Genomic DNA, 12,220 nt, shown 5'->3' on the forward strand with positions numbered 1-12,220 from the left:
TTATTACTTATTGCTTATTATGCCTGTCATTCTAGATTCATATGTAAGCAAGAAGCAAAAACGTTTCACTCTGTCTTCAACTGAGATATGCAGGAAAAGCTGTATTTCCAAACTTAAACTCATCCACTTCAATGGAATACTTTCTTAGCTTTTAAGTATTCTTGCATCCCCTTCCCAGAGACAGTAGTAATTTCTTGAAAAATTTATTTAAATCTTCTTAAATCAGAAATTATTATAGACAGATTGCAGAGCAAAATTGCTAAGCAGGAAGACAGAGCTGGCATAGATACACTGAACAGCACAAAGGATATTTCACTTTTGTCCTAAAGAGACCTATCTGTGAAATGAAAGGAAGAGATCCTTTTCTGATCACTCCTACTTAGAAACAAGACAATTTGATTAAGTGTACTTAAAAAGTGACATACATATTATCAGGGCATTATTCAGGAGCCTTCATGATGCTATTAAATAAAGCTTCAATATAAATACACTGTTGAAAATGCTTCTAATTAAGAATGTGGTCATTGATACCCAGAGCAACCTGAAACAGCTACACAATACTCTGAGAAACACTGTTAGACCAATGATCTAGAAAGCGACAGTGAGAAATTCCAGCTGACAAAAATTTTTTCTTTCAACATCCATCAGTTTACAATTAACATTCCAATATTTAATAGTATAATTTTATTTACCTAAAATGATGGAAATTTAAACTGTTCAGCCGTATTTTTAACAGTATGCTACTTTAATCTGTTGAAAAACTTTTTTGTTAAACTTCACTTGAAATCAGCATTCTCTTTATGATAACACCATTAGTTGCACTGACAGTGAATGTCCTAACTTAAACTGATGGCAAATAAGTGAAGAATGACCCACAAAGACTGATGGCCAGAAGAGTAACAATGATCATGTTTTTCACAGAACGCTTTCTAAAATAAAAATAAAATAATGAAGAAAATAGTAGCGGTAATATTCTAAGTAGTCCATATTTCAAAGTTGTCTTATGAAGCTCTGGCAGCTCTTTTTTTAAGCAGAGCACAAAAAATTCAAAGCTCCGCCTTTAAGAATAGGCAGCCATCTAGGGACCATTTCTAGATTAGTGCCTCTACATAAAAGAAAAAACAAGAAAGCAAAAGGAGAGGCAGCCTTCTCCATAATTATTGATGTTTTTCTTCCTATTTAGATATCCAAGAGAAGTGATAATACTGTTGCTTTTGAGTGAAAAAACATATACCTAGAAAACTGACAAGTTAAGAGAAGTTCACTTGTAATACTTGCAGTGACACAAACTCTAAAAAATGAGATGGAAGTTACATGAACAATACAAATGAACTCCCACAGACTAGTTTTGAACATAGGTGGATCAACAGACATTTACTCAAAGTACCCTCTTCAAAGTTTTATTTCATTTATATTTAGTTTCAATAATGTTGTCAGCCATTGCCATTACCTTTCTACAGTATTCTTGAGTATTTTTGACCAACTTTTCTGTTAATAAATGACATTCTAATGCAAATGTGTTAGAACTGAAAAGGCCTCACTTTTACTGGTTGGCCTGGTTTGATCCTCCCAGTGTAAAAATTCTTTGGCATCCCTGCTAATGGCTTAATTAAATACAGTACATCAACAACACTGGAAGAAACTCTTTTAGCCACTGCAGATGTTCAACACTCCACAGCAACATAGTCTTATGGCTACAACTTCTGTAGTGATCGATAACATGTTTGTAAAGACTAAACTGCAGATTCACCAGTTACTTATTCTATGCTTGTGGTTTATCTTAAGAATGAGTCTAGGAAACTGCAAATGTTTATTACAAGACAAACAAAGTGTCCAGATAATCAGAGTAGATTAAAATCACTATGTAATAAGAAAAAAAAAAATCTGAAAGCTGTACCTGAATTTATTCCAGATTTGTACGTATTCCATATGTAATTAAACAAGATGCATGACCAAGAAAAAGCGTAAAACGTATCAGTTGCTGCAAATGAGCATTCCTAGTAAACTCTATAGTTTTACATATCAGACATTAAGCATAGACAATTTAACTCATTATAGCAACTGCATGTGTCCACCCCTAAAAAAAAAATATGTAAACCGATTTATGCTTTACTTTCTATGCTACAGAGATTCCGGCATGTATTGTGGCAACTGGATTTTTGTTAACTGGATCCAGGACAAACTGAAGTTTTTTCAAGCCTCAAATCAGAAAAACATGGCACAGAATGTGATTTCAAACACTCAATCTTTAATCTTACCGTTTTTCTCACAGAAAAATCCCACAGAGGGTGCTGTGTTGCTTAATTCCCAGTTCTTTCAGAGCTGGCCAATGTGAAAACCACCCCAAAAAACAAAACACAAAAGTAATTTATTAGACCTCCACTTGAGTTGCTTCCTCCTCCTTCCATCCTCAGTTGCTTTGATCATTCATGGTGGCCATTAACAGAAAACCAAGTTTGTTAGAGCTTTTTAAGATGAAAAATGAGGATAAAAATAAAGAGTAAAAACAACATTTCTCAAACATTTCTCTTTACCTTGGCACTACAGACTGCTACATTAGCAGGGAGCTGGGAAAACTGCTTCAACTCAAATACGTCTCGCACTGCCCATCGGCTCAAGCGATTCTCAGCCTTGCTGGATCCAACTACATTCTGATTTGAATGAATATATGCCACTTCTTGAACACCATCTGATATATCAGGAGAAAGACATAATCAAAGATGTTCATTATTCCAAAACCCTGAGGGTACACAGTTGCACTGAAGAAGGATAGCGTAACAAATTTTACAACTTTCACATAAAACTTATTTTAAATTACGATTTCACTTAGCACGAAGTTTCTCAGCTCTATGAAATTAACAACAATCTTTAGACTTATTTGGATTCATCCAAACAGTTTAATACTGCTTCCATGCCAGTGTGGTTTTTTTCAGCAGACAAAGAAGTTTCAAAGCATCTATGATTTTATGGCTGCAATATTAACATTTAAAGTCTCTATTAAGTTTCTAACAGAATCAAATCTTCTACACAGTATTTCAAACTCCCAGATCACAATTTTTTTTACGTACTTAAGATTTTATTTAACAGCCCTGTCAAGATCTTTACTGTTTTACCGTTCAAATATTTAGATTTGTGAATTCTTAATAAATCTTCAATCCTAGCATCTTTCAACAGGCAGTGTTTAGCGAAATACTACAAAGAAGCCCATCGCCCCGGAAGGCAGCAAAGTAAGGCTAACAGGTAATAAAGAGTTACAGAAGGACATTACTAAATAATTTAGCAGAGCATTTACTAGTATCTAGTAACAAAAGCATGTATAACAGGAAGAACTTAAAATCTGCCAACAAGGATAAATTAAACATATGTTACTACACTAGTTGAAATAAATCAAAGAAATTAAATTACTCGTTACCTAAATATCTGTCCATTGATTCCACTTTTTGCTCTTGATGTTCAAATTCAGTTTCACCTGCAGAAGTTCTACGCACAGCACAACTGCTAGACTTCATTTGTGCAACAGAGGTATCCTGAGTAGTATGAAGCACTTCAGACCCAAACTGAACTCTGCCTCTCTGGCTTTTACACCTACAGCTTTGCTTTCTGGCATGAATCTTCTCAACTGGCAATTTATCCTCAGAGGATAAAAATTCATTTATATTCTGAGAATCATCTTCCTTTCCTTTTCTACTGGGCTCCTTTGGTTGCAGCAGAGATTTGTAAACGTTATCTAGTCCATTGGTATGAGTGTGTCTTTCTTTCCATTTCGAAAAGCTGAAAGTTTTTAACTTTCTTGATTCAGAATTATAGGAAATTTCAATATCATCAGACTCATCACTTATGTCGCTTGCTCCTTTCAAATCTCTTGCGCTGTTCTTGATGTCTTCAAAAGACATGACTTTGCTGAAATTTGACTCAGTACTATGGAATCCAAATTGCCTACTGTCTTCGTTAAATACAAACCCATCTTTTTCTTTTGCTAACTCTTCACAATTTTCAGATGTTGACCTGTACATTTCAACTTTTTTAGTAAGCATTGGTTGTTGGCATGCTGGAACTTGGGTAGGAAAGATGACATCATCACCCTCTTCAGAACTGCTTTCAGTTTCCATGACTATATCACTTTGCTTTGAAATGCCTTGATCCTCACTTTCTCTGTCCCCTTCCTCCTCAGAACCTGATAAAACAAGCCAGTCTGTACCACACACATCTTGCTTATCAGTTCCATCTGGTGACTGAGCAGCTTTCCCATGCTCCAAAACAGGTATGTGGCTTTGCCATTTCTGAAAATCACTGTGCTTGCTATTTACATTTGTTCTTACAGTCTGATCATCAGAGCTTGAATGATGAGAGTTATAATTATTACCCCTTTCTTTGGTAGTTTCAACTTCTCTCTGCAACAACTTAGAGAATCCACACTGCATTAGGGAAAGCTGTCCCTTTGTTACCATTAAATTATTTGCATTGCAAGGCTTCCTTTTGTTACATTTCTTCACAGACATTTCCAGAATATCATCATCACTAAAGTCATCACAAAAGTCCAGTTCTTCTCTCTTTATTTGTGCCTGAATGTTTTGGGGATCTCCATCTTCTTTACAGTCTGGTTGTTCATACTAAAAAGAAAAATAATTTACAGCAAAGGTATTTAAAACATAAATAGATTATGAAACACACCTAACTCCAACGCAGTGTAAAAAAAGTGGATTTTCACTGTGTTAATCAAAAAATATACAAAAATAGTACTACAGCACAAGTGGAAAGCAAATACAAAACAAACCATAAAGAGAAATTATATGAAAGTCTTTGGCAGAATAAAATTTTAGCAGAACAACAATGAAAGTATATTATAAATTATTAGCAGAACAAAAATATTAATTATAGTTATTAAAATTGTAATTATAATTATTAAATTATAACATTATTTTAGCAGAAACAACAAAAAATATTATATATGAGCCAATATATGCTGCACACTGTTAAAACAATCTATGTCTTCAAAACACACACCCACATTTTTCTAGTTTATACTAATCTTGTTGCAACTTTTAATCTTTCAAAGGTAGTTTGAAAAGTGACTTCACGATTCAAACCTTAATGCTGTGTAATGATATTCATAAAAAATATAATCTCACAGCAGTAGTCAACCTCCTTATATATGGTGGCTAACAGTTTAAAAGAGCTATGAGTAGGTGACATTCTGCTCTAAAATTAGTTGAGGCCTACTGTAATCAAACAGAAGTTATACCCCAGGCAACCTTAAAACACTGAAGAGACTGAAGTCCAGAATATAGTTTCAAAACTGTATACTACTGAGAAGAACTTTGACAATATATAAATGGAAAGTCAGAAGGGTAAATACTAAACTTTTGTACATGAAGAGAAGTTTTAAAACTAATACATTAATCCTGATATATCACCCTGCTTATCAAAAAGCATTTAACGTAAGTTTAAAAAGTTCCTGTTGTCACCAAGTCCAAGGTGAGATCATGACCATACAGTGATGTATTAGCAATGTAGGGTTATGACCAATGTTATGACATACTGATTTAAATTAATACTGACATTTGCCCACAGAAATCTCCAAAAAGCATGAGACAGTGACTAATTTTTAGTACCATTCAGTATGATCTAATCTAATGATATTTTCATGCTTAGAGGCCATATTGTAGACTTAATTGTTAGTTTCCCAAATCACCTGAACACAAGTGTTCAAAGACATTCGTAAAAATGCTCCTATTAAACCCAATCTTTTCAGGAAAAAATAATTCTTGATCCAGAAGGAAACCATTAGATACATCTTAAAAAAATAAAAAGGGGGCCAGCATTGAACAGACCACTGATTTGGTGGGAATCATTGTCTGAGTACATCAATGAAGTAGTCCATGTCTTCCACAGAGGTCCACAAAACCTGAAGCAAGCTTTCAATCCTCTCAACCAACTGTACTCCTTTCCACAATTCCCTAACCAAAATCTTCTGAACAACAGTAGATGTAAAATTCTCAACTGACGACTTCATCAGAAAGCTGTCACATCATACTATAAGGCTGTCACTCTTAAGACACTACAGAGCAGTATTGTTTACCAAAGCATTGCTCTGTAATAACAGCATATTAGAAATACCTTCATTTGGACTGAGGATATCCAAGTGTTGTAAAGGTCACAGAATACTGTATTACCCAATGTTCAGAATATTCCATTTTAAATACAGAAATAGAGACAGCATGACATTCTCTAATGCTTTACAATGTTAAACCAGAGGTAAACAGATCATAAAAGATGGCAAGTGCAATCTTGGGTAAAAGTATTATTGGTCTAACAACATACTGTCCACATTTGCTACTGTAGTATCAGGAACTAGAGGGACTGGCATGCTCTGGTCCATAGTGCACAAAGACACCTCACCTTCTCTGAGCTGCACGGAGGAGTCTCTTCCTTTAGCCATGTAGCTGCTGTCATGACTCCTGCTTCTACTCGCCCTTCCCTCTAAAACAATCAAGAATGTATGAAATAAATACTGTTATGTATTCAAGTAAACAAAGGCAAGCCCAGAAAAAAATAGTTTTTCTTTCTTTTTACAGAGGCATAAGCACCAGATGTACAATCAGCAAAGCCCAGACTAAGACTTACATTTTCGCAATACACTTACTGTTCTTTGATCTAACACACAGTCTTCAGGAAAAGTAACATACTGCATAAACTGGGAGTATCTTATACATACACTGCGTTTTAATAATTTTAAACTTTTTTCCAAAGCAGAATACTTGCTACAATGTTCATATTACATGCCATGTTTTAATTTAATTTAGAGAAGTTTTGACCTTAATATCCCCAAAGTACATGCACTCACACCACATTACTCTTTTGGCTATGCTACCATTATACTGCTATATCACATTCCCCAGCCTCCTCCCAGCATAGGCAGAATAACAAAATAAAGGAAAGGATGGGAAGAAACCTAGAATAACGCTGCAATAAATTCTAAGATGCAAGTTAGCCACAGAAAACATGCTGCACAGAAAAAGGTATAATACTACATATACTTAAAATCAGTTTGCACTCTGTGCTATGGAATTGGGCCAACAGTCTTTTTAGAGTAACTAAGAAATTAATCTTAATAAAAAGCCTCAGTTATTTACTGTAATATTTTTAAATACAGCATTATAAAGTATATTTTATTGAACAGTTTCTGACATCTCAAAATGTACTATAAAAAGGTTACTATAATCACAAAAAATATTTTTGTGATGAGACTTCTGGCTTGAAAGGTCACTACTCTGAGCTACTGGTGAATAAAAGGTACCTGTGCACAAAGTTGATAATATGTGAAAGTATCACAAAAATAAGTTACGGCATTTTTATTAGGAAAAGAAATCATTAGTAAACTTTTGAAAATTATAACCCAAACTTCTTCCAGTTTTTTATTTGAGTTAAGGAAATTTATCTGGTCTACAGCAGAGTAAGAAATTAGCAAGCCTATTTCATTTAAAGCACTGCATAGACAGGTACTGTTTAAGTTTCACCATTCTGTTTTATGAAGTGTTTCCATTCAAAATTATGACAAAGTATCTCATGAGGAAAGGAAAAATGTAAAACTAATATCCAAAAGTAAAAGGGTAGGACTTCACACCTCCAGGATGTCTTTGGTAAGACAGGACCCCTGAGTCCTAAGCTTAAAAAGGTTATGGATTCCAAAAAGCTCTCCTTGATGTTCCTTTGATCCTTGCACTGCCTCGAAATACCGCTTGGCATTTTCACTTCCAACCACCACACAGTGAAGTTGCTAGAACAGAACAACACAAGAGATTTCAGAAGTGTTTGCTCCAACAACATGTCAGAATTTCCTGGCATCCACATTATATACACAGCTTTAGTTGGAGCAGGCAGAAATTCCTAAGGGAGGATATTTTGTTTTAATTTCCCTGGCAGATGTTGGTATAATAGATTATGGTACAATAGAACCTGCTTGGTTTTACTGAATTAAAAAAAAATTCACATCTTTTACTTCATTGTTGTCTAATATCAGATACCTACTATACACGCTACTGACACTCCTCTATATTTTGACTGCTCATCTTTCCACAATACTAAATTCTTACTATTTTTTTCATAGTCCTTTGCACTGTATGCTTAACTTGGTAAGGACTAAAGCCACAAGATTATTCCTACCGATCTCTGAATATTTTAATCATGCATTCTTGCTAAGTAGACTGAAGAGAAGTGACTTAAAAATCTTCCAAATGAAAAGGAAAGACAAGTAAATAGTTTGTCAGGCAGAATTAAAACCCTTTTGAAGTCAGGCAGGATTAGCTGCATTCCAATGACTGCAAGCTTTCAATACTTATATAATTGGTCTATTTGACTTTAAGTGGAAGAATGTCAAAACCATGGTTTTATGGATACCAGACCTGTAATAGTTTTTGTAACTGTCTCTAAGCAGCTGGTAGTTCTTCAGTTCTAGTAACTTCTAGTTCTAGCACTGAACAGGCATTTTCCTAAACAGCACAACTCTTTAATTATGTAGGCCAGTAACTATACAGTCAAATTCTAGTTTAACTTTAGCTAAGCACAGTTAACATTCTCCTTAAATTACGCATGGTATTTACAAAAGCATACTTTAGGATACATATGTAACTTATTTGGGTTTCTATTATGTTAGATTTCAATTTTACTTACATCAGTTTCTTCAATCACATATAACAAGGTCAGACAACCAAACACCACTAAAAAAATTCAGCAATTTTAAAATCAAACAGATCCTTCAGTAAGAATACATGACAAACATGCTAGAGCATTTTCACATAAATTCATTTCATGAAAAACATGGATGACATGATTTAGCTCTGACAGCACGTTTGTATAGTTCAAATGCCACATATCCACATGCACTCATGGTTTCTGAATTTTCAACAGCAGAAAAAAATGCATTTTCTTCACAATTTACTGAAAATTTCCTAACTGTGCTCAAGCATCAGTAACAAGGAGTGCAATCCAAGTATAGACAAAAAGAAAAAAAACCCAGATTTACAATTACTCTGTTTACTGCTTTTTAATCAACTTGAAAAACACAAGTGTCCTGGTTTAACCAGGATAGGGTTAAGTTTCCCCAGCAGTGGGGGGGAGCTCTAGCCGGGTTATTCAGATACCATGCGGACGTCACATCCTGGCAGGTCACATTTTCCTGGCGCGGAGCGCGGTGCACTCGTGGTTTTGTACATCGTGCTTCAAACTGCTGTATTTGGTAGCTATTTTGCTCTGTTCATTGCTATCACTATTACTGTTATTGTTATTGTTGGTTGTGTTGCTGTTGCACTGTTGTATTAAACCTTTCCTTATTTCAGTCTTGGGGCTTTGTATTTCACTCCCTTTGTGGGGGAGGGGCAGCGGCCGCGTGGTCTCAGACCCCGGCAGGGGCTAAACCACCACAACAAGTCAACTTGAAAAAAACCCCATGAGAGTCTTTCAAGAAGTTTTATACATGCCTTTTGGAAATCCAAACAGACAATATCCAGGTTTTCTTTATCTACAAGATCACCAATTCCAAAGCCCTCTGTGAAGCATGACTCCCCTCCTTCAGGATTTTAGTGAATTTTGTTGGTCGTAATATGCTATTGCTCATTTTGTTAGTCTTTCTGAGACCTCTCCTACTGATACTTGCTGTTGCAATGAATCCTCAAAAGTACTTCACACAAGAGAAACTTTCGAACAGGATGCTCTCTAAGCTTTTCCATAAATGTGTATATAAAGAATAAGTCAAGTAGGCTAAAGCAATGCCCATAGAGCAGTACAATTCCCGCTCCTGATGTGTTTGAAAACTAAATTATTAGCTTTTATATTTTCATACCACTGTTCCTCAAAAATAGTTTTTGGACTTACAGTGTTTTATATTTAACTTGCCTCATTAGTATATGATTTCAACTATTAATACAATGTCTTCTTCACTCTGAGCTTCTCATAGAGTCTCTGAAAATTGCCCAGTTACCTGTGAGCACTTCAGCCCATCATCTACTACTTTTAATTTCTTCTTAACAAGTTTCCTCTTTTTTATTTAGATCATTTTGTCAAAATTAAACAGAACTTTAATGGCTTTTTGGCTTCTACAAAACACTGAATTTAAGTGAGATAAAATCACTGTCACACTTCTGAAGGTAACATTTTAAGCCATATACATTACTGAGAGCAGTTCAAGATTTGATCTTCCAGCTGTGGGTTTTCTGTCTGCTCTGTAAAATCAGATGATCTTAGAACCTTTTTCTTATTTGTCACTTACTTAAGAGGATAATGACAATTTTTACAGTACGTATTTCCCACTCCTTCAGCCTCCAAACTCCTCCTTGTACATAACCCCTCTACAAGAGGGTGCTTGTCACTGAAGACTTATTACCAGATTTTTCCTATTTATGGCCAAAACCTGTTATGTTAATTAATCAAATTTCATAAAGCTTTCTTTAATATATAGTATCAATTGCCCACTGAAGTGATCTGCTTTGTTTTCTCCATGCAATGCATTCTTCAGGACAACTGTATCTCACTGATTTTCTTCCTTTCTCCAAGTTTATATGTCCATGTCAGTATCTCAACTTAAAACCAATATCTTATTTCTTAACTTGCAATTTGTTGAGAAAAACATGTTCACATTTCATCTGGTTTCTTACTATTCTGCAGCCTGCTTTTTGTTGTTCATGTTTGAGTTTGCCAATTTTTTTATTTTAATTCTGATCTCATCAGGAAACAGTTGCTAGATTAAGTGTTCCTCAAACCACACACTTAGTTTTTCATCATCTTAGGTGTTTAAACCCATCAATGCAAGTAGAAAAATTTAAAAAGAGCAAGTGTTTCAGGTTGAGTACTCTGGCAAGCAACATAACTTATGACCTTCATATCAGCAGCAACTACAAGCTGTTCCCCCCTCCTTTTATAAGCAAGTTTTCACAGGCAGGAGAGTAGCAATGCCTTCTTGCTTTTCTTCTGTAGCACCACCATGATTTTAGCCCTACTTCCTCCAATGTTTCATAAAAAAAGCTGTCTGAATCACACTGCTGCAGATACTAGCTACAACTCTCAGACATATTTCACGAGTCTTTAAATAAAACAGTTCTCTGTATAACCCGATTAATGTATATTATTTAATTAAACTGTCAGAAGTTACATAAAAACTTGAATACAAATATAATTGTTTTGTTCTTTGACAATTGCTAAATGATATATCTCTGCTTAATAAGTTAAGGTAACAGCATGTATAATAAAACCAAGGTAAACTACAATTTAGCTATAGGCTAGCTTAGTTTTCAGTCATTGAAATCGCTAAAGAAAGCTCCCAATTTAAATAGTTTGTGAACTTTACCTGTTTATAAACTTGTCGCAAGTACATCATCTCCTCCACAGTTCCCAAGGATATCAATCTAAACACTTTAACAGCTTTGTATTGGCCAATCCTATAAGCTCTGCAAGGATAGTGGCATATTAAAACATTTTTTATCAGTAAAAAAAATAAGAGAGCTCTTAGGGGTAGTAAAATAAATAAATAAAAGCATTCCAATAAAATAGGCATACTCTAAATCATTTATGAGTTGGTTGTTTTGTTTTGCTTTTTTTTTTTTTTTTTTTAAAACTTTTCATTCCCTGTTCCTTTACCCTGTGTTTTCCATGTTTCTTCCCAGGTCTATCTAGCTGAAAAAGCTTTCCCTCAATTTGTATCAGAAGGCCTGTCCCCCATCTCTCTTGGAAACACACCTTCCACTATGTTTTCTCAGTTATTTTTTTTTCCCCCTCTCTGTCTCCATTTGCTCTTGAACAAAATATTCCCCTATTTGCATTATATAGGAGTTAGATCATGGATTGCTTGGGGCAGTCTGTTCTTTCTTAACTTTATAAAGCACTTTGCAACTTACATCATCATAAAAACAGTTAATGAACAGACAGTGTTCTATCTAAATGGTAAATTCTGAGACTTCTAATAGATTATATTCCAAAAATTCAACAGAGGCTGAACCAATTTATAGAAAAGTGATCTTAAAGATTCTTTACACAGTCCCTTTCAACAAGACACTTTTCAGATACACCTATTTCTCTAGAACAGGTGCCCATCAACACCTCTTAGAAGTCAGAAAGACCCATAGAATGGAATTACATAACTGGATGGGACAAAAGAAACCAGTTTATTTCTGCTCAGGAGAATATGTAAGTCTACTGAATTTCAAAGTCTTCCAATAGTCTTTATTTCAGC

At 34.8% G+C, this 12,220-nt stretch overlaps 1 protein-coding gene across 7 annotated transcripts in view; it reads right to left on the reverse strand.

Moving 5' to 3' along the window:
• Positions 1-12,220, reverse strand: part of ERCC6L2 (ERCC excision repair 6 like 2) — a 61,086-nt gene that overhangs the window by 15,510 nt on the left and 33,356 nt on the right. For 4 of the 7 annotated variants that reach the window (XM_074856056.1, XM_074856054.1, XM_074856057.1 and 1 more), the window contains 5 exons: positions 11,339-11,438; positions 7,625-7,777; positions 6,400-6,480; positions 3,413-4,610; positions 2,535-2,689 (listed from right to left, as the gene is read on the reverse strand). In XM_074856056.1, the coding sequence (XP_074712157.1) occupies positions 2,535-2,689; positions 3,413-4,610; positions 6,400-6,480; positions 7,625-7,777; positions 11,339-11,438 (1,687 nt within the window). Of the gene's footprint in view, positions 1-2,251; positions 2,323-2,534; positions 2,690-3,412; positions 4,611-6,399; positions 6,481-7,618; positions 7,778-11,338; positions 11,439-12,220 lie in introns of those variants that run through there. The other 3 variants (XM_074856058.1, XM_074856060.1, XR_012627082.1) reach the window with 3 other exon arrangements.

Source organism: Strix uralensis, chromosome Z (genome assembly GCF_047716275.1).
Source record: "Strix uralensis isolate ZFMK-TIS-50842 chromosome Z, bStrUra1, whole genome shotgun sequence".
In the NCBI taxonomy this organism is placed as follows: Eukaryota; Metazoa; Chordata; class Aves; order Strigiformes; family Strigidae; genus Strix; species Strix uralensis.